The 23869-nt window shown below is 43.3% G+C and overlaps 1 protein-coding gene and 1 non-coding gene across 2 annotated transcripts in view; one reads left to right on the top strand and one right to left on the bottom strand.

The window, feature by feature from the left end:
• The window catches only part of CLASP1 (cytoplasmic linker associated protein 1), a 263343-nt gene that overhangs the window by 161461 nt on the left and 78013 nt on the right, over window positions 1-23869 (bottom strand). Inside the window, exons 3-7 of the mRNA XM_087435033.1 lie at window positions 16098-16176; window positions 14495-14598; window positions 13538-13629; window positions 11517-11592; window positions 4131-4228 (exon numbers count right to left, since the gene is read on the bottom strand). Coding sequence (XP_087291159.1) covers window positions 4131-4228; window positions 11517-11592; window positions 13538-13629; window positions 14495-14598; window positions 16098-16176 — 449 coding nt within the window. The remainder of the gene's footprint in view (window positions 1-4130; window positions 4229-11516; window positions 11593-13537; window positions 13630-14494; window positions 14599-16097; window positions 16177-23869) is intronic.
• On the top strand, window positions 16738-16863 carry LOC147916231 (U4atac minor spliceosomal RNA). Its single transcript, XR_015553308.1, has one exon. It is a non-coding gene; the product is annotated as a U4atac minor spliceosomal RNA (small nuclear RNA).

The raw sequence follows: 23869 nt of genomic DNA, 5'->3' as shown, positions 1-23869 counted from the left end.
ACGGCCAAATACTTGTGAAAATTAATATACAGAAACCTCACTAAAATACAGGCAGGAAGCCAGAAAGGGGAGCTCTAGACTCTACATGGATAGCAGAGTCCAACAGGAAGAAGAAAGACTTCCTCTTCTTGACTGGCAAGAAGCTCAGCCAATGAGAGACTGTCACAACTCAGCCAATGAAAAGCCACTACACTTCGAACTCCCAGTCTCCTCCAATGGACTCTTTGTTTATAACAGCCCTCCTAACTCCCTCTTCACCTCTATGAAAGAGTTTCTCCTCTCTTGCTGCTCAAGACTTGCAAATGGCTGGCCATGGTTACAGACCCCACATTGATTGCAATTGACTGGGATCTTTACTGATCCCAAATAAACCCATTTTTGCTAGAGAAATAACTGTTTACGTATTTAAGGTCAACAAATTATATTGACTGAAGTTCATAGCTCAACTATGCTGAGATCCCATGTGGGTGGAGAGACCTAAGATGAAGATGATTCTGGTGAATATCTCCACTTTATTATCTGGCTCAATATGGTTTTAGCCACCAGACGGCAAGACTTCAATAAACAACAACTAAACACATGTCCCAAAAGCATAATTCCAGCTCCTCCAAAGTGAAGCTGATGAATGTTTCCAGCTCCTCCAAAGTGAAGCTGATGAATGTACAAGTATCTTTTCCCAAGTGTGAAATGGACAAAGAAAGCTGCTGCTCAAATCAGATTACTACTCTAAGTCATTTAGCCAGTATTACTAAGGCATTCATTTTCATCATAGTATTTCTTAGAGATATAATTAATCTTCTTCCCAAATATAGCATTCACTCAATGAACAAACTCTTTTTTTTTTTTTTTTAAAGATTTTATTTATTTTTTCCCCCCAAAGCCCCAGTAGATAGTTGTATGTCATAGCTGCACATCCTTCCAGTTGCTGTATGTGGGACTCGGCCTCAGGATGGACGGAGAAGTGGTGCCTCGGTGCACGCCCGGGATCCAAACCCGGGCCACCAGCATCGGAGCGCGCGCACTTAACCACCAAGCCACGGGGCCGGCCTAATGAACAAACTCTTAAGAGGACAATATTTTATTCCTGGACTAAATCCAGGTTTTAGAAAGCACTAAGCAAATTCTATATTTTATTAGTCCTATGGAATCTTGCTAAGCTGAAAAATCTACTATGCTCACATAACAAAAACATCTATAAATAATTTAACAGAAGTCTAGAATTTTCAAGCATTCCAATCAGCCACTTGGGGCCACATATAGCAGATGATGAATATCCCAAACAATGATAGGATTATGTAAAAGTCTTGTTCCATTTGGACACATCCTCCACAAAATAAAAGCCAGAGCGCCTCTGACGCTCACAGTGCTAGATCTTAGGTAACTGTCTTGTAATAAATACAAAGAAACATGAAGTTTTGGCCTCTTTCACTAGAGTAAAGTTTTTAAAGAACTAACAGCCTAGTTCTCCAAGCACTGTGTCTGCCAGAATTTTATAACAATGGCTGTGAAGGATGTGGGTCCATTTCCCTAGGACTACCCTCTCCATTTGGTCTCGAATTTTTAGGAAGAATTTTAGAGAACAAGAGATAGCAGAAAGCTTCATTCTTATTCGGAGGCCCAAGCTCTTCCATAGCTGTAGCTTCTTTTTAATATTAAAAAAAAAAAAAAAAAAAGGAGGGTGAAAGTAGAAAAAACACATGAAACACATGACTGGGAGTCTGGAAGAGAAGGTTCTAATGCCAGCTCAGGCATTAACTGCCTCTGGGACCTTACCTAAATCACCCTCTGTGCTGGGGCTCCCAAGACCTTCCCCAGGTTTAACAATTTGCTAGGAGGACTCACAGGACTTAGCATATAGTCAAACTCAAAGCTATGATTATTGCAGTAAAAGGACACACAGAAAAATCAGCAAAGGAAAAGGTGTGTGGGATGAAGTCCAGAGGAAACCAGGCACAAGCTTCCTAGAGCCTCTTCTGATGGAGTCACAGAGGACGTGCTTAATTCCCCCAGCAACGAGTTATGACAACATGTGTGAACTCTATCCACCAGGAAAGCTCATTAGAGTCTCAGCGTCTGGCGTTTGTATTGGGGCTGGTCACGCAGACACCCTCTGTGTAGCACTTACCAAAATGCCAGACTCCCAGAAGGAAAGCAGGTGGGGTGCATAACACCTGCACACTTGGGGCCCAGTGAGCCACCCTTATCTCACTCTTTGGGAGTGGTGGGAACCCTCCCAAAATCTAAGTTTCCAGACACCATCCCAGGGCCAATCTTGCAAGCAGGCCTAAGGACGGCAGTCTCGGGCCTGCTATGTTAACTCTTTGCTGTACTCACCTCTGTAGATCTCAGTTTGACCATGTCATTTCCCCAGATCTAGCTTGCTATAGCAACCTTCAAATACCACACAGGAATCCCATCGTGTAAGATGGTCTGTTCATGGCTAGGGCCACCATGAGCTACACAGCATGGTGAGGCCATCCCTGGAGCAGTAAAGGGTTTCATTGCTCAAGGCCTGTTTTCCCATCAATGATGGTGACGTCGTCATTAAATATCCCTCTCCCTCCAGCCTCTGCCCTCCCTGTTCATCTGTGCCCTCCAATTTTCCCTGATAGATTGTTTAGTACTTTTGTCTTTGTCTTTCTCCCAAGTGTTCTCACCATGTATTCAAAGACTAGGGGCCTGCCCGGTGGCGCAAGCAGTTAAGTGCACGCACTCCACTGCAGTGGCCCGGGGTTCGCCAGTTCGGATCCCGGGCACGCACGGACGCACCGCTTGGCAAGCCATGCTGTGGCAGCGTCCCATATAAAGTGGAGGAAGATGGGCACGGATGTTAGCCCAGGGCCAGTCTTCCTCAGCAAAAAAAAAAAAAAAGAGGAGGATTGGCAGATGTTAGCACAGGGCTGACCTTCATCACAAAGACTAGAAGGCTGAGACTCTTAAACACATGGGGAAAAAACTCTATTCCCACAGATTACCTTTTGTAAAAAACAAGAAAAGTAGTATAAAAAGTTTTATTCCCACCTAAATATCATGTACACAGGCCAGGAGCCATGGTAAGAGCAACACTAGGATGAGACTCTTGATAACAAAGAAGTATAGCCCCACTCCACTGCTCGTGGAACCCCTACTTTAGGGTGAGGGGCCCACTTCCGTCATATCCAGTTGAGAGACATCAAGATGGGTGACTCTTGTATATTTCAATATTCCATCCCATATTTAGATGCCCAATACTCTATAAACTCTTTTGTGAAACAGGGTCGAGAATATTAAAAGGTGAGTCAGAAGAACAGGGCTTCAAATCTTAGCTCTCACTCTTTCCAGCTGTGTGATCTCTCACGTCACTTCACGTCTCTGGGCCTCTGCTATTTCCATGGACACAGTGACAGGCTCAGACAAGCTGCTCTGTGAGTCTAGTCCGGGTCTAACTTCCCAGAATTTTCACATTACTTTCTCCCTTAAGGGAATGGGGGGGGGGGGATGCAAAAGGTTTAGAACTCATTTGGTGTAAATTTCTCCATCATAGTTCAAATTATATACACTATTTTTTATTATTTTATTATTCAATTGTTCGTTATTTTTTAATTCTGACTACAACAGAGATACCTGTGGACTAAAGTTGTCTTGGATCTGATAAGACAGTGATCCCCTCGCACTGGCTTCTACGCATTGTGACTGACATTACTGACCAGAAAACTACCATTTCAAAGATCTTTTCCAGAATTATTACTTACATATTTCTATCCAGACTCATTTTGGAAAGGCTTCATTCATTCAAACAAATATATTCTCAGCACCTACTGTACTAGGTGCTGGTGTGTATACAAGATACAGAACCATATGAACCAAAAGAATGCTGGATTTTCAAACACCAATTGATTATAATTATGCTTAGAAAATCAGAACGTGGCATGGGACCTGGTTAGATGTCTGGGGGAGAGTCTTATTTTTGAGGAAGGGGAACGGAAGGGGCCCCTGACCAATGATCTGGACAAGATCTGCAACCACTGATCCTCTAACCATATATTCTTCGAATCAAGTTACCACAACAGAATAAGTAGTGCAAACCAAGATGTCAACTGAAAAAGAGTAGGGGGGAAAGAGCAGAAGAAAGGAAAAAAGTCTGAACTCACCGGGACTGTGGCAATCCTTTTTTACTGAGATCTGCCCTCACACGTTCTCCTACATGTCTGTAAATTTCCACTAAGCTGTTTATTGCTGCATCTCGAACCTAGATGTAAAAGAAGAGATCTTACAGCTGCTCTGTGTCATTCCACAGCACCTCCTGCTGGGACACAACAGGCTATACACCACCCCAGTTTATCACCAATTCACCAATTGCAACTGTGAATACAATCTCTCAGACATTTGACTAGAAAAAGCCATATTTGACAGTCTTGACTCTGTGAGTGTAATTCCAAAGAGTAGAAAAAATTTAGGTCCCATCCCTATATACATGTTAAAGTCCATATCCCTTAGTTTTTTTCATTCTTGAAGATGATGTTAGGAAACTAGAATTTTCAGACTGTCTTTCCAAAATAGAAAAAACTACAAATAAATGAATTATACTAAAAGCAAAACACAACGTAAGGCATTCTGGATTTAGGTCAATTAAACAAACACTTAGCAACAAAAATGGGTAGTAAAGGCTACACAGAGCCCTGTACTCAGGAAGCTCATAGTCCTTAAAAGGAGATGGGAAAAAAGACCCATAAATTCTACATTTACTACAAGCAGGACATAACAAACATTATACAAGAGCACACAGAGCTCACACAGTTTAGGGGAAAGAGCAAGCACGCCAGAAGATACAAAGAAATGTTTCATAGAAGAGGAGAGAATCCCTTAAAATGTGTTTAGAAGGAGAGCAGTTTCCCAGGGAAAGAAGGAGTGAGACAGGTTCCACACAAGGCAGAGCCTGTGCACAGGCAGCAAAGCAGAAATGCCAGCACAGGCTTCAGGAAGAGCAAGGAAGCAGTCTGGCCAAACAAAAAATGAACTAAGAAAGCAGCAATAAATAAGGCTTGAGAGACAGAATGGATTTAAAAAAAAGCAGAAAAAATTTGGAGAAATTTGAATATGGATTGAATATCAAATGTTATGAGCATCAATGTTAAATCTCTTGGATATGAAAATGACATATGGTTATATAAGAAAATATCCTTGGGGCTGGCCCGGTGGTGTAGTGGTTAAGTTTTCATGCTCCACTGTGGTGGCCCGGGGTTTGCAGATTCGAATCCTGGGTACAGACCAACCACCGCTCATCAAGCCATGCTGTGGCGGTGTCCCACATACAAAATGGAGGAAGATGGGCACAGATACTAGCTCACAGCCAATCTTCCTAAGCAAAAAGAGAAAGATTGGTAATAGATGTTAGCTCAGGGCCAACCTTCCTCAGAAAGAAAGAAAGAAAGAAAAGAAAAGCAAAGAAAAGGAAAGAAACAAAGAAAAAGAAAGAAAGAAAGAAAACATCCTTGTTACTAGGAGATACATACTGAAGTATCTAGGGGTAAAATCATGTCTGTAAGATACTTTCAGAGTTCAGGAAAAAAAAACTATGTTTGTGTGTGTGTATGCACACGGAGGTATAAAATGTAACAAAATGTTAAGTGGTAAATATGGGTGTTCACTATGCTACTCTTTCAGTTTTTCTACAGGTTTAAAATTTTGCCAATAAAAAGGTGGGTAGAAAAATTTTTTTTAATATACAATGGAACCAAGGCCAGCCTGTAGGGGGTGCGGAGGGTGGGGAGGAGTGGAATGTGCACTTAATTCAGTAGGCAAAGTTAGGGGAGCAACATGATTTTAGATTTGGTCTCAAGCAATAAAATCAAAGTAACAGAGATTTGAAGGTGAGAGGAAAGAAGTAGGGATACAAATAATTTACAATTCTTAATACTGAGGCTACCCTTTGATTTAACAGTGTTATATGACAAGTAACTTTACTTATAATTTTTTCCCCTTATGGTGGGAAAAAGCAAATAAAAAGCAAAGCATATTATCTTCTATCCCAAAACCTTATGCTACGGACTAAACTGTGTCCCCCCAAAATTCATATGTTAAAGACCTAACCCCCAATGTGACTGTATTTAGAGATAGTCTATAAGAAGGTAATTAAGGTTAAGTGAGGTCATAAGAGTGGGGCTCTGTCTAAGAAAAGACACCCGAGAGCTCAACCCATTCTCTACACACACACAGAGGTCCTGCAAGCACACAGCGAGACGGCAGCAGTCTGCAAGCCAGGAAGAGAGCCCTCACCAGAACCTGACCATGCTGGCCCCCTGATCTCAGACTGCCAGCCTCCAGAACCGGGAGAAATAAATTTTTGTTGTTTAAGCCACCAGGTCTATGGTATTTTGTTATAGCAGCCTGAGTTGACTAATACAGATTATCAGTTTACAATGGAAAAGAAATAATTTATGATGTTAGGAAACATTTTTACATAGTAACATGCATGTATTACAAAAGCAGTCGATGCCACTGTGCCTTGAACATCAGCAATAAGTGCATCACCTTTGCTTACTGTCTAGTGATGTCATTTGTTGAGACAATCACACAATCACCTTAAAGAACAATTAATATCCTGTCCACTACTTAGATGGTCTGGGCCATAAAGAGTTTGATAGATTTAGTGGAAAAATTACTAGCTTTAGAGTCAAAGAAGAAGATCTGAGTACCTGAGTGGCCATTTAGGAGCTGTGTAACCCTCAACAAATATTTAAACCCTTTTAGTCTCAATTTCCTCCTCCATAAGCTAAACATTATTTTGAGGACTAAAAGAAATAATGGATTCATTCCACAAATATTTGAGTGCCTACTAGGTGCCAAACTGAAGTGCATACACAGCCCAGGCAGGGAACAAGATAAGCGAGTGGAGCAGGGTGGGTATGTGATGACAAACGGCACAAGCATGCGACCCCGCTGGGAGAGACAGAAGAGTGAATATAGAGGGTCAGGCAAAGAGGCCACCATTACTCAGCCTCAGAGGAATGCAGGTACAGCTTTCCCACATCTTCTAATCTTTTGAGAGAAGTCAGAAATACAAATCTTCCAAATGTAAAAACACCCAAACTCTAAACGTAAAATTAAAACATTCTGCAGACACACATATACACCAACCTGGAGGCTGAAATTAGATTTCAGGTCAGCAGTCTGTGACCTACAGGTTGTGTGTACACAGCACTCAACACAACGGCTGGTGGAACTAGTACTATCTATATCTTTTAAACCAATATCCTTAATCTTTAAAATAATCAGTCCTCGGGCTTAAAAAACTACAGGGTCAGATAGAATTTGAGGGCCTAAACCACCTTTGATTCCAGAAATACAGGAGAACAGATTTCCTTTCTTGGGTACCACAAAGTAATATACTCTATTGAGAAGCAAACCAGTAAAAGCAGCTCAGTTCAGGCTGAAGGGACAATGTGGTGTTCGCTTCTACACACAGCCACATGGTCCCACACCGCTTCCGCCTTCCCAGGCTCACCACAGAAAGGAACCCAACATTTCAGGCTGTCAGGACTGCAAAGGACAAGAGCCCCAGATATGAAGCACTACCTGCCAGGCCTGAGTTGAATGCTTTACCGAGTCTGAGGTCTTTAAACCTATGACCTTCCTTACAGGGCCACTGCTACTGTGACACAGGGGAGGGCATGGAGGCTGGGGAGGCCAGCCCCCCGCCGGGGCCACAGCAGGTAAATGGCAGAGTGAGGAGCTGAACATCCATCCCTCCGAGTGCAGGCCCACATTCTTTTCACTTTAGCATACTGCATTCCAATGTGGGTGTCAGAAGGAGGGCTCCCTACAAAGCCAAACACTCAAAGGACGGCTTCACCTTGGGGAGAGGGAGGGCACCTGTAAATTGCTGGGAAGCCAAACCTCCCCCATCCTCTGAGAACAGGAGCACAGCCTGCAGCCAGCCTGCCTCGGAGAGCGGGTGCCACAGACCTGACCAGACTCAATGGGGCCTCATCTGCACACCACTGACGACTCAGGCCGCAGCTCGACCTGCCCATTTCCCAGGTGTCAGTCAGGCCCTCAACAGCGGCTCTCCTTCTCCTGCCTTCTGAGCACTGTCACCACAGCCCAGTCCAGGCCCAGCTCAGAGCACTCTCAGATCAACAACAGTCCTCAGACATTGCAAGATGTGTTTAGGCTTAGACGATGTGTGTCAAACGCCTTAGCAAGACAGAAGGCGGCCAGCGTGGGAGGCCCTTGAGATGCAGTCCTCTGACTGACTGCCCTGGGCTGGCTGAGGAGCTATAAAGATGAATCAAAGATTTTCAGGCAGAACTGGCACTTTTCTTATCTACCAAAGGGACTTCCTATTGTCTACGATGTCTCTGCCAGCTGCCTTTGCTACAGCCACTGCCCTGTCCTCCTTGTCAACAAACACAGGCCTTGTTCTGCAATCCACACCTCACAGAAGGAAACCCTGTTCTCAGCTCAGGAGGTAAAGTCTCCTTAGTGTGAGGCCATCACAAAATCCTAGGTCCTTTCCAGTGACTAGGTTAACACAGGGGCACGGGATGCAATTCTCAACAATGAAACGCAAGGGGAATCTGCAAGAAAGCGTCTGGAAAATGTTTCCCCACTCTTGGAAAGAGAAATGCAGGGAACTCTAAAAAACATGACACACTTAGGGAAAAGTAAACACTGACTAAGTATTTAATGATATGAGAGAATTAGTCATTCTTGAGGGACAGGTGATAATGGTATTAAGGTTATGTGTTTAGGGGAAAAAAAGGCCTTATCTTTTAGAGTATTTAAGAATTAAATGAAATGATGCCTAAGATTTCCCTCAAAATAATCTAGATTATTTTTCACAATAATGTGATGGGGGAGAGAAAACAGGTGAAACTAAAGTGGTCCTGTCTCCTGAGTTGTGGAAGCTGGATGATGGGTCCAGGGATGCATTATGTTATTCTCATTATTTCCACAGGAGTTTGAAGCTTGCAACATGGACAAGTTGAAAACAGGAGTGCAACCCAGGAAGCAGCGGCTTCCATCTACTCGGCCTGCCATGCAGGCATGCAACTGGGCTGCACCTGTGCCGTGCCCGTGAGGAGAGCAGCAGATGACAGAGCTCGAGGACTGAGATGGTTGAGACTGTCTCTGGGGACATGCCTGAGCCCCTAAGAAGCCCCGGAGCCTCCCTACTTCAGGCTCCTCTTTACATGGGGTAACACACTTTCCTTACTGCTCGAGCCATTTCACGTTGGGTTTTCAGTTACTTGGAGCCAAAAGCATCCTACTCACACATTCCGTCTACCTGTGAGCCACTCCAAGAAGCTTCTGAGGGGCCTCCCCTGCTCTGGATCACTCTGCACTCAGACCAGTATTAAAACGAACTCGCATCCTCTAGGGCAGGAGTGTTGGCAGAGTTCACCCTACATGCAACTCCAAGCAATGGCAGTAGCTGCCTGCAGAGGCATGAGAGAACTCTCCACACACGCGCATGAGAGCTGCAGGCTGACTGCAGCAGGTACCAACTGCAGTGACAGCATTGGCACAAGTGTCCTCTCTGGCCTAAGATGTAAACAGCTAAGAAGGGAAAGTCATTCAAACAGCCATGAGGATTCTACTCAATCCTAGGCCCAACTGGAAGGCAGTCCTGGGATGAGAAAGAGGAGCAAGTTATAGTCCTGACCCTCAAGGTTCAGAGACTAGCAGAAAAGACTGACGAAAAATTATAATCAAGGCAGGAGCACACGCACATGCATACATACCCCCAGAGGAAGAATGATTAACTGGATTAAGATCAGAAGCACAGGTGGCAAAGTGTCCTGGCAGGAGGCTTCTGGGAGACGTGGCTGTGGGTGTCTGTGTGTGTCTGTGCAAGTATCCTTAAGGCAGATGCGAATATATGGAGTCTTTTCAGAGTGCTCAGTTTGGAATACTCTGGCTCCACCTGACAGCCACCCATAGAGCACCAACCTCATTCCCCTGATGCTCTGTCTCCCACAGGCCCAGCATGAACACTGACATCACCTGTTGGGCCAATGTAAGCATTTCAATTAGGAACAAATAACTTCAAACGGCCGGTCTGGCTTTTCTGCTCTACTAAAGGATACCAGGCAGTAGCAGTGATATCCTTAAAGAGTGACCTCTATAAAGGATTTTTTCCCACAGAAAACAAAAATGGAGACAAGACCAAAAGGGGGGGAAAAGGCAAAAGAATCCATTTGGTAATTTAGAATCTTTTAAAAAAATAGTTTAAGTTATGTTTAATGTTGAACATAGAGTATGATTCAGTAAATAAAAATATCTAAAAATATTTCCAATGTCACAAATTTTCAGTGGAAACTGGATAAGAGAACAAGTGGGAAGAAAAAAGTCGGTGTCAGGAGAAAGTCCAAGAAACCAGGCGGGCAGCGAGCAGGAAGAGAGGTTGGATGGGGATGGGCAGCAGCAGGAGGAGAGGGGGGATGGGGTGGACAGCAGCAGGAGAAGAGGGGGGACGGGGACGGGGCCGGGCAGCAGGAGGAGAGGGGCGATGGGGACGGGGACGGGCAGCAGGAGGAGAGGTAGAGACGGGAAGGGAAGCAGCATAACAAAGCAGCAAAGAGAAGGTGAGAAAATGCACCTAGAATTAGGGGCAAAGATGAGAAGAAGAAAGGATGAGAGAAAGGGAGGTGCTGAGACCAGAGGGCCTGGGTGCTGGTGAAGTGGAAGGAGAGCATGGCACCACCTCTTGGAGGCCTTAGCAATCACCAATCAAGACCACAAGGAGATGCTTGTTCCCCACATATATTTCTTTTGTAAATTATTGTTCCTATTTTCAGCTCCTTTATCTAATGATGTGTTTTTCTTATCAGTTTGTATGAGCTAACATTATAAAAATGAGGCCGGATGATAAAGAGAATTGAACGAGGTACGAGAACTGGCATATCTGGAGCCCAGACTGGGAAAGCTTCGTGAAGGGTCTGCTAACTACTCACAGATCACCAACTCCTCTCCCGCCCTTACACTAAGGAAGTGGTGCTTTGCTTTGATTTAATTTAGGTAAAATTTACATAAAACAACATGCACACAGGGTTCAGTTCCAGGAGTTTCCACAGTTACATACTTCAGCGTGGCCACCACCCCAAGCAGAATACGAAACATTTCCATCACCTCCAGAAAGTTCCCTCAGGCCTTTTCCAATCAATCTCCTCCCACCTCAAGAGGCAATCACTGTATGACCTCAATCAGCATTGATCATTCTCCTCCATGCCCACTCCCTTCTGACTGCAGAGATGCAGAGAGTGATATTATCTTGGAGGCTGGTCTGGATGACATCACTTTAAAGGCCAGTGAGGTCTCAGCCCTATGTAGAGAAGAGGGCAGAGTGGCCACCACATTTACCAGTGATATCTTATAAATGCTATGGGGCATTAATGTTAATTACCTTCAACAATAATCAGAGTTCTATAAAGATGAATGCAGTCCCACCCACCTATCAGGTATACACAGAATACCAAAATGCATCTTAACTGTCTATCACCAATGATTTTTCTTTCTCACTAAAATACACTCACCTGGCTGTTTGGATCTCCAAGTAAGTTACATATATGTGGCACGATCTTGCTTAGTGTTAAAGTATGCGCTCCAGAGCTGAAAACAAAAGAGTGTTTTATTGTCAGTGAGAACTAAAGAAAGAAGCCACTCTGCCCACGCTCACCCCTTCCTCTCCATCCCAAGGTCCTATCATCACCTCACACCTAGGCTTTCTCCTTCCCATCTTCCCCATCTTCTTCCCCTCTGGTTCCCAAATAAACTTGCCACGATAGCTCCTTTGCACAGAGTTCAAAACCATTAGTGCTTCTCACTGATGGTCTTCTCCCTGGCATCAGGGCTCTCACCAATCTGGCCCCAGCCCTTTGATGTGAAGCCAAAGCCCCAGCCTCTCCCCGATGCCTTGCCTGCCTCACATGTGGCTACCTCTGCATTACCATTTTGTCATGTAATGGTTTCTATTTTGCCCAACTCAGTATACTCAGCTAAACTCCTGGTCCTTTGAGGGTCCTCACTTAATTTTCCATCTGTGCATGACTCTCTGCTATAACTAACATCCAGTTCATAAGTGCTGAATCAACACACTGTGATAAAATGGTGCAGAAGATTCCAACCAAACATTGCTCTGCTGGAGAACATTTACGTTGTTGACAAATTCTCATCATCATAAATCCTGTCACAAGCATCCTTTGTGAACACAACTCTCTTTGGTAACCTGATTACTTCCTTATGATAAACTCTTAGAAAGTGGAACTACTATGACCAAAGGCTAGAAACGTTTTTTAAAAGCTTCAGATACATATGGCCACATTTAATGACACTGAAAAGGCTAACATGTTAAGAGGGAAACAATTTAAACTAACATAAACATCATAACCCAAATTTTGTTTTTAAATATAATATAACTTTACAGGCTAGAATAAAATACACAAGCTAAAAAGTGATTATCTGAAGGTGGTAGAATTACAAGTAATCATTACTTTCTTCTTTATGTAAACTTTCTATGACATAGACAATATTGCTTTCATAATCATAAAAAGTGATCTGTAATTTTAAAAAAGCCTCTACTACAAAAAAATCACATGAAAAAATGTTCCACATCAACAGTCATTAGAGGAATACAAATTAAACCACAATGAGATATTCACACACACACACACACACACACACACACACACACACACGTCAAAATGGCTACAATAAAAACCAATGGTAACATTCAACGCTGGCAAGGATATGATGAAAGTGCTGGGATGTGTAACATGGTACAGACAACTCTGGAAAATACTTTGGCAGTTTCTTTTCAAACTAAAAATGAACTCACCAAATGACCCAGCACTTGCACTCTTGGGCACTGACCCCAGAGAAATCAAAGTTTATGCTGCTGCAGAAACTTGCACAAGCTTATTCATAACAGCTTTATTTGTAACAGCCAAAAACTGCAAATTACTCAAATGTCCTTCAACAGCTGAATGGTTAAACAAACTGTGATCTGTCTATACCATAGAATTCTACCAAGCAATAAAAAGAAATGAACTATCATTTAGGCAAGAACATACATGCAACGTCGAGAGAATTATGCTGAGTGGAAAAAGCCAATCTCAAAGGGTTACATTCTGTATGACTCCATTTATACAATAATAAAATCAGAGCAATGGAGAACAGAGGAGCAGGTGCCAGGGGTTAGGAATGGCTATAAAAGAGCAGTGTGAAGGCACCTGGGGTGACGTGCAGGCGTGCACCTTGATCGTGGGGGTAGTTACATGCAGCTGCACGTCACAGAACTGCACATACACACACACAATGCATGTGTGTAACTGGAGGAATCTGAAGAAGCTCTGTGGACTGTATCAACATCAATTTCCTGGTACCGACACTGCACCACAGACATGCAAGAAGTCAGCACTGAGGAGGGTGGAAAAGGTGCACGGCACCCCCCAGTACATTTCTCTGCAACATCCTGATATCTATAGTTATTCCAAAATGAAAAGTTAAAAATAACAGAACTCGGCCAAGAAAACCCTCAGACCCTGCCCAGACTTACGCACTGAGTGTGGCAACAAGGCAGAGACACGTGCCTTCCCGAGTCCGGAAATTCTTGTGCTTGAAGCCTCCCAGCATTCGGTCCCACACGTACTGCAGACAGCAAAGGACAGGTCAAAGAGGACAGGAGGAGACTTCTGCAGCCTTTTATCGAATACTGGGCCCACAGAAGTGGGACCTCTCCACAGGTCCCAGCCTCCACCATCCCATTTAGTCCTCTAACAGCATAGTGAAAAATGGTGACTTACATTTGTATATAAAGTTAAAATTTTCAAAACATATTCCTTTATATAATTGCATTTAATTCTCCCAACAACCTTGAAAGGGAAATATAACTATCCCCAATTTATGGGTGAGGAAATTGAGGGTGAAAGAGGGTGGGTGACTTGCCAAAGATCACACTCATATTGCTCTCTCCGCCTGGAATGGCTGTCCCCACCCCACCTACAAGTCAAACATTTCCTCATCTTTTAAGGCCAGTCTAGGTCTTACCTTCCCTGAGAAGGCTTTTTCTGGTACCTCCACCCCTAACCCCGAACAATGGACAGACCCTGGAAGCTAGACCCTGGAAGGCAGGGCTGTGTCCATCCCAGCAGGCCCAGGTCACTAGGAGACATGGACAAGGGCTCCACGTAGGCCTCCTGACTCCCCAGACACCATAGATACCTCCTCAGAGATACACAGACCCAGTTATGCAAATGAGCTCAAGAGTCTAATGGATTAAACCAAGCACTCAATACCCACGTTAAGTCCACTAATTTATTCAAAGCACACTCTTCGCTATTTATTATTATTTAAATATCCTATATAGGGGTGGGGGGATACGTTAAATGCCATGAAAATTTTCATCCTAAATACATCAGCTTAAATGAAGGGAAGTCTTTTCATATGGAGTCACCCACTATGTTATACGAGTACACACACGCCAGCTGGCCACAGAACGCCTCCCCTGCCTCACCTGGGGGTTAGCAGCTTGATCCATGATCTTTAGCAGCAGAGTTTGGTCTTGCTCCCTCACAGAGTCTTTAGCATCTCCCAGTCTGTCTATTAAACTTGGCAGCACTGGAAACCAAAACGCAAACGGATCAAATGAAAACCTATTTTGGGAGTCTACAGTCACCAACTGTGGATATTTCAATTAACTGGGAAGATAAAATCCTGGCCTAAATGATGTACATCATTCTGAAACCACCAATCCCTACAGTTCTACTCACCTTGCTAAAATCCACGGGAGTTACCATAAGAATTGGCAAAATCCTTTGCATGGACATACTATTTGTCACCTTCCTTACCCCACCTCCCTCCAGCCAGCTCCCAACATATTTTTAAGCTGGTGAAATATTATTAGAATGGATGTCAATGAAAGAGCTCGGCAGGAAAGAGTAAACACAGAAAGAAAATTACGGAAGAGAGGGGCTCCAGCACATGTGCTTGGGGGAAGAAGGAGGAGGCACTTACAGCTCAATCTATCTTGCATCTACACTGTGTGTTTTTAATTGCACATAACACGTTTCACGCACAGCAGATGGGAGTCCGGCGCTCCCCTCTTCCTCCACACCGGGTGTGGGCCATCAGCCAGTGCTCCAAGGGCACCTGCACACCAGGAGTCAGCTTGCTTTGCTTCTTCTACGAGTCCACAGAGCTTGCTTTTACAAATGATCTCTGTGAACAAGTCAGCTAATTTTAGAGGAAAATGGAACGCTATTAAAATATCAAATTTCTAAAAGGGGGGTTTTCATTTGTAGATGGACAGTGACAGAATGGGAAAAGACTTCACGACCCTATCTAAAGGAGCACATTGACCAGAAAGTTAACAGAAAAGAATACACACATACCAATTAAAATGGAAAAATTCTATAAGCAAATGCTTGCACAAGCACAAAGCGGCTTAGTATTTATATTGTCATTATGAAATCAGAGAGGTTGGAAATTTAGAGATGACTAAGTCATCTCTAAATCTACGAAACCTGTGGTTATTTTAATTTCATTTTGTTGACATACTGTTTTCCCTTCAAAATAAGTGATCATTTACTACACACTTGTAATGACACTTACAACCAAAGTGAAAACAGCAATACCCACGATAATCGTCTGGAGAAAATACAACCGCATCAGATTCGCAGGATTTCTCAATGAAAATGCCTCTGAAAGTGGAAGGGTCAGAGACAAACATGACTCGCTTGGCACTCAAGTGTGATAGCTAATTTGTATAGGAAATAAAAGAATTCGCAGTAGTACTTCATATTAGAACACGAAACTTGGAAGAAGCCAGCAAAAAGGTATGGGGGGGCGGGGTGCCAGCAGGTGCAGTGAGGCCAGTGGATCTGGGAGGGAAGGCAGTGGTGCAGCCCCAGCAAGGGGAGACTGGAGGAGGAGGCTGGAGGGTTGGCTGGGAGGATGGGAGGACCAGAGGGGAAGGTTAAAAGGCGGGAGAGGGGAGCAGGGCGGCTGGCTGGGAGGGCTGGGTACAGCCAAGTGGAGGATCTGGGGAGACTGAGCGAAGGCTGGGGGACGGAGGGTGGAGAGTCTGAGGGCCCGCCCCACACCCGCCCACGGCTCACCTGTGCCGATCTGCGCCTTGAACCGATCCTGCAGCCGGGTGACCAGCGCAGACAGGATGTCCATGCCCAGGAGAACCACCTGCAACGGGAAACAGCGGGAACCCGTCAGCGGCCGGCCCGGGGCCCAGCGCGCCCGCCCGCCAGCTCCCAGGACGCGCCCACATTTCTGGCCCAGACGCGGCCCGAGAGCCCAGAGAGCGCAGGCCGACTGGCAAAGTTAAATCAGTCATCGAGACCAGGGCTGTCCCTGTACAGGAAGAGCTGTTCACAGTTGTAACAGGAAAAAGCAGCTGACGAGAAGCAAAATAAAAACCAGTCGCAGCGGGGCCACAACCCCGGCGCCTGCCGACGGCAGTGAGCGTGCGCCGCGGCCCGGCCTCCTGCCGGCCCCGCCCGCCCCGCTAGGAGCGCGTATGCAAATGAACTCGCGACTGGCGCGTGGCCTTCTGGGTACAACCGAGCGGCTTCTTCGCGCCCTTCAGAAGTCTCAGAAAACAAGAAGTTAGTGGTTTGCTTCGGAACTGTGGTCAACATAGGTACACCAGCTACCAGGCTGCTAGGCCGGCACTTGCGAATTAGTCACCACAACCTAACCTGGTATTGGTGCTTCCTGCTTGCACCACACGCGCAACACACGCTAACCATCCTTTTCTTGGGGTTGCGCTACTGTCTAATGAGCGCCTAGCGAGGGCAGTACTGCTAACGCCTAAACAACACGCCCGCATCAACTAGAGCTTTGCTTTACTTTGGTGCAATTTTTGGAAAAAAGAAAAACCTCTTTTCCACGACCTTTTAGTTTTAATAATAGTAAAAATGGTTATGTAAAGATGAAGCTGTGCTTATTGTATTATGGGTATATTTAGTATGCTATGCTTCAGTCTAACAGCGCACCACACCAAAAGCCGTTGCCGGGACTTATTGCATGTTTCCAGACTGTTAGACTTTTTGCCATCACCACTAACCGGGCATCTCAAATTTTAGTATGGTTCACGTGTATTTTTATACCTGGTTTATAAGCTACCGTTCAAGCATGATATGAACTATTAAGCCATTTGTGGAATGATTTAAGAGCCATCATCAAAATGATAGCCCTACAAAGTCTTCTCAGTAGAAAGCAGTTTTGCATTTTTATCATATATTATTATATTAAATACGGTTTAAGGCACACCGTCCTGTGTTCATACAGAACAAATGAACAAGACAGGCAATGATAATTATCCTAACGTTACATCAGGCAGTGATAATTATGATTCCTTGCATCTGCCTGTCCTGCATTTTGCAGCGAGTAAAAACAAAAACTGCAGGCTTTTCTATTCAGCTTTGAATCCACTGCTTCAAAACTGAAGGAATCAAAATTGGCCGAATAATCAGCACAATACATAAACTGTTCTTGCTAGGGAATGATGACTTGAAAATATTAAAGGAAATAATTTTATGTTTTTTATAAAGAGAACATTGGTTTGTGGACATTCTTTTTTAGTATGTAATGGTATAAAACACTTTAAAATAATGACTTCATTTATGAGCTAAAGAGGATTAGGTATCACCCTTTGGCTTCCTTCCAACGAATACAGCAGTAGAGGGGAGTAACGCCACAGTGCAGAGACCTGACAAACACTACCGCAGCCAGATGATGGAAGTCAACATCAACAGTCAGAAACCATGCTGACAGTATGTATGCCTGATATGATGTGATTAAAATAGCACTTTACATCTGGGATCGTCCTCCTCAAAACCTGTAACCCACTCTAATCATGAGAAAAACATCAAATTCCAATAGAGGGTCATCCTACAAAATACCTGACCAGTACTGCTCAAAACCGTCAGTCATCAAAAACAAGGCAAGTCAGAAATTGTCACAGCCACAGCAACTAGAAGGATGTGCAACTATGACACACAACTATCTACTGGGGCTTTGGGGAAAAAAAGGAGGAGGATTGGCAATAGATGTTAGCTCAGAGCCAGTCTTGCTCAGCAAAAAGAGGAGGATCAGCATGGATGTTAGCTCAGGGCTGATCTTTCTCACCAAAAAACAAAGAAACAAAAGTACACATACATGTGTATTTAAAAAAAAAAAAAAGAAAGAAATTGTCACAGCCAAGAGGAGCCTAGTGACACACGACAATTAAATGTAATGTGGTATCCTGGTTGGGATCCTGGAACAGATGAAGGACATCAAAACTAAGCAAACCTGAATAAACTATGAACTTCAGTTAATAATAAGGTATCAGTATTGGTTTATTAATTATAACAAATGTACCATACTAATGTTAGATGTTAATAATAGGGAGACTGGGTGTGGGATACATGGGGACTCTCTGCACTATCTTCGCAATTTTTCTGTAAATCCAAAACTGTTCTAAAAATTAAAGTTTATTTTTTAAAAAGAACAGCCTATCAATTAATTGGAATTGGCTTTTCTCTGATGAAATCCCAAGCACTTGACGTGGTTGCATTACTGGTTGGAGTGGAGAGCATTATTAAAGTAATATTAACAGTGCTGCCTTCAGTTCTCACCACATCCCTTCATAATTCATTCAAGACTAAGGTGCAAGAGGACTACTGCATTTTCAGATATGACAGCCCATGTCAGTTAACCTACATGTGGAACTGGGGGGAACACAGACTTGAGACTCTTTCAGGATGGAGGTTCACTTGGTAGGTCTGACCAGAGCAGGCCTAGCTAAATCCTAGGCAGTCAAGTTTCACAAAGTCTCGCCAAGACAGACTGGGGAGTCCCGAGACTCTCCAAGAAGACTAGGTTGGCGGATGCAGCTAAGCCCCACAGAAACAGGACAGGAGAGGCCAAGAACGCCGTCAGGAGAGGACAGAACGCAGTCCTAGGCACCTTCACAGCAGAATAAACAACCGGACTTCGGAAGGAAGCAGGGGGATTCGTACACAGTTGTCTAGTTAACCCTTAGACATAGCCCCAGTGGGCGAGGGAGGAAATGGTCACCCACAAATGTTCATCTTCACAGCTCAGGCCCTTCTCCTACGTTTCCATTGCCCTACTGAAGAGGGGAGAAATGAATACAGTCACTGCCCAGAAGACCACTCTACTTATTAGCTGTGAAGCCTCTCTGTGCCTGTGTCCTCCCCTGTAACATGGGGAAAACAGTATTGGCCATCTCAGAGTTGTGTGTATGTGAAGTGCCTGCAACAGTGCTCAGTGAGTGGCAAGGGCCAGACTACACACATGCTGGCTACTGCCACCAGATCCCTGTCACTGCCATTACCATGGACAACAGGTACTGACGGGCGATCCAGCAGAGGCCTCTGATTCCTGAGGACAAGGGACTGGGCTGGCAGAGGCTTCCCAGAAAGGATGACACTACCTGAGGCTCAGTTTTGAAAAACGAGCCTCACACCAAAGGAAGAGAAGACTTCCAAGCAAAGGGAAGAGTGCAGGCAAAGGTGGAGGAGTGTAACCGCCGCCAGGGATGAGGAGAGCCGGGGGGCTGGGAAGTCGCAGGCCAGGCAGCTCCTGAAGGGCCTCAGACGCACCGGAACATCTGGAAGACAGTGGAGGAGCCACTGAAGAGCTGTAATGGTAGAGGGGGATGACAGGAGCTGGAGGTTTTAGACAGCATGGTGACCACCTGGGGGAGGATGGCCTGGGAGAGGGGGCAGAGGCAGGGAGCGGGTCAGGCTCCCACTCAGCACCTACTGCCTTGAGTTTTCACTATGCCATTAACTCTGCATTACCCTTGCGCACCTCCTCCAACATTCGATTTAATTTTCTGGGTTTATGCTTGTTTCCCCAGCTAAACTCCTTGAATGTAAGGAATACTATGCCTTGTATTTACTCAAAATTTCCATAATATATAGCACAATACTGGGCACACGGTAGGTGATCAATAAACCTCTACTTTATTGACTACTAATGAATTAATTTGAAATAGATGAGTTCTCAAGGTCTAACACAGTTCCTTTATCCTACAACTTTAAAAAGATGCTTTTAAAAGGAAGTTAAGAATAGCTAAGTAACTTGAACAAACCCTCATGCTGAAAACAACTAAAAATGCTGGATATATGGGCCGGCCCTGTGGCTTGGTGGTTAAGTGCGCGCGCTGCAATGCTGGTGGCCCGGGTTCGGATCCCGGGTGCGCATCGAGGCACCACTTCTCCGTTCATCCTGAGGCCGAGTCCCACATACAGCAACTAGAAGGATGTGCAGCTACGACACACAACTATCCACTGGGGCTTTGGGGGGAAAAATAAAATAAATAAAATCTTAAAAAAAAAAAAAAAATGCTGGATATAATAAAAAGAACATCTGCTTGGAAACAACAGGAAACTAAGAAGGCACAGAACAATTAACAGGTAACAAAACACAAGAAAACTAAAATCCAGAGTGATGAGCCTGCAGCAAATGGTCTACTTTTGCTCCAAGGCCATTTTATACACTGGGATAACCTTTTGATAACCACTTGAGTCTAGAAGAACAAAGGCTGGATTCCAAAACCCTGATGGCCCAATAACCTCCTACAACTTGGTTGAAATCCAAATGGCTACAGCTTAGGAGAGTGAACTATAAATAAAACAGCCTTCAGATGGACCACAGACCAGTTTCCAAGAATCTGGGTGGCCCAGAAAAATACCAATCCTGACATCAGATGGAAGTGATCTTAGATTGCTGGTGCCCTAAGCCACTGGCAGATAAAAACACACATCATTTCTGGATGGAGAGAACATCATACTAGTCTAGTTCTCAGTTTATTTCTGTAAACAATTTTCAAATACAATGTGTGAAACACAACCAAAGATAACCAGGCACACAGGAAAACTATAAACGAAAAACTATCTGAAACAAAGACCAACGAGAACTATGCATATGAGAGTAATCAGAAACAGATGTTAAAAGAATTCTTACTATATATAAGAAGATAAAACACATGATTAAAACTTGGGGGAGAGAAATGACAACTTTTGAAAAGTGACATAGATTTTTAAAAGAACCAAATAATACAATATCCAAAACTAAGTACACAATGGATGGGCTTAAAAGCACACAGATGAAGAGAGAATTAAACAGGAAACTAAGTTTGCAGAAAAAATCTAGAATGAAGCACAGAGAGGCAAAAGCATAGAAAATTCAAAAGAGTAGGTAATGGGCCGGCCCCGTGGCTTAGCAGTTAAGTGCGCGGGCTCCGCTGCTGGTGGCCCGGGTTCGGATCCCAGGCGTGCACCGACGCACCGCTTCTCCAGCCATGCTGAGGCCGCGTCCCACATACAGCAACTAGAAGGATGTGCAACTATGACATACAACTATCTACTGGGGCTTTGGGGGAAAAATAAATAAATAAATAACATTACAAAAGAGTAGGTAAGAGACAAATATATAGAGAGAAGAACTAATGTAAGTATAAATGGAGTTCAAAAAGGAGAGGGCAGCAACAGTAGGTAAAAAGCAATAGCTGACACCTCTTTGGATGACCACTATAAAAAATAAATAAATAAACAAGTGTTGGTGAGGATATGGAGAAATTGGAACTCTTGTGCACTGCTAATAGAAATGTAAGATGGTGCAGTTGCTGTGGAAAATGGTATGGTGGTTCCTCAAAAAATTAAATACAGAACTACCATATGATCCAGCAATTCCACATCTGGGTACATACCCAAAAGAAGTGAAAGCAGGGAGTCCAACAGATACTTATACACCCATGTTCCTAGCAGCATTATTCACAACAGCCCAAAGGCAGACACAGCCAAATTTTGATCCAAGTGTCAAATCAAGCATCATACTTGATGAAATGCTGAAAGCTTTCCCTTTGATATGGGAAACGACAAAAATATCTACTCTACAATTTCTTTTCAGTGTTGTATCTGAGGTCCAAAGTAAAGCTTTTTGGCAAGAAAAAAATCCCCAAAGGTATAAAACTCACAAAGAAGCAAAACTGTCATTATTAATGAAAAATATAACTACAAGTAAAAAATCTAGAAGATCTAAAGGTGTATTATAAAATTAATAAGTGAGTTTAGCAAGACTAATAGAAAGTCAATATACAAAAAAATCAATTACATATCTGTACCAACAAGACAAGAAGGAAATTTTAAAAGTTTCCATTTTTAATTGCATGAAAATAAACATGTAGGACTAAATCTAGCCAAAATAAATCTCTACCCAAAAAGCTATGGAATAATTTAAAAAAATAAAAATTACTAAAATAAATGGAGAGAGAAACTACAGATTGGAATACTCAGTATTGCAAAATTTTCATTTTTCCCAAATTGATCTACACATTCAATAAAATTCCACTCTAAATCCCAACTATAATTTTTTCTTAGGAACTTCACAAGTTGATTCCAAAACCTACGTGGAAATGCAAAGGCAAGACACAAGGGGATACAACTTGCCCCAGTGGACACCCAGAACTATGGTGAACAGCAGGGATGAAGGCACTGTGCTGTCGGTTCAGGAATGACAAATATACCAACAGAACAGAGCAAAGAAACAGACTCATGCACAGGTGGGCACCTTCCTTGCGACAAAGTAGGTGCAACTGAGCAGTGACGACAGGGCCGCTCTTTTAAATAAATGCCCCTGGTTAACTGAATATCTATACGGAATGAAAAAAGAAACTGACTCCTATCACACCACACACAAAAATGAATTCCTGGTAATACATAAAGTGTGGAAAGCAAAAACAATAAAGCTTTTAGAAAATGACATAGGAAATACCTTCATGATCCCAGGGAAAATATCAGGGCACAATAAACACAAACCGTAAAGGAAAATATTGACAAATTGGACCAAATTAAAATTAAGAACTTTGGCATACCAAAAAAACATAAGAAAGTAAGAGGCAAGTCATATCGGAGAAAATATTTATGAAACAGAAAAGTAACAATGGGCTTGATTCTAGAATCTATACAGATCTTCTACAAACCAATCAAGAGGCAACCCAATAGAAAAATGGGCAAAATATTTGAATAGGCAATTCACAAAAGATATCAATGGTCATAAGTATATGAAAAGTTGTTCAACCTCCATTAATCATCAGAGAAACGCAAATTAAAATTATGAGGCACTACTACATACTCCCCAGGATGGCTAAAATTAAAGATGAACAAAACCAAGTGTTGACAAGAATGTGGTACCAGGAAACTCAAACATGCTGGTAAGAATGTAAACTGGTACAACCAACACTACAGAAAACATCTTGGCATTACCTACTAAATTTAAAGGTACACAAATGCAGCAATGCCACTGCTAGGAATACGCCCAATAGAAATTCACACACATGTACAACAGGTGAAATGTATAAAAATGCTCAGAGCCGCACTATTCCTAATAGCCTCAAACCAGAAATCCATATGTCCATCCACTGTACAATGTATAAGTTGTGGTTTTCATACCAAGGAATACATTAAACAATGAAAATAAATGAATCAAAGCTACACTCAACACTACAGATAAATCTCACAACAACCAGTGGAGAGGCCAGATACAAAGTATACACACGTTCATATGAAGTTCAAAAACAAGCAAACATAAGCCATAATTTTAAGGTGTATATTTAGATGATAAAAGTAAAAAGAAAAGCAAGAAAGTGATTACCATAAAAGTCAGGAGAGTGGTTTCTCTGGGGAGTGCTGGCAATGTTCTATTTCTTATCCTGAGTAGCAATTAAACAGCTGTTACCTTTTAACAACTCACTAAACTGTGCCTTTGTGTTTTATGCACTTTCTATATATAGTTCACAATTTCTTAAGTTTTAAAAACTAGAAAAGTGGGAGTGATCCTGGCCCACTCAACCTGTAAGTCT

Source organism: Ceratotherium simum, chromosome 9, assembly GCF_057802395.1.
Source record: "Ceratotherium simum simum isolate JZ-2026a chromosome 9, ASM5780239v1, whole genome shotgun sequence".
Classification (NCBI taxonomy): Eukaryota; Metazoa; Chordata; class Mammalia; order Perissodactyla; family Rhinocerotidae; genus Ceratotherium; species Ceratotherium simum.
Note: the sequence above shows the minus strand (reverse complement) of the source record. Positions and strands in the feature narration are given on the sequence as shown.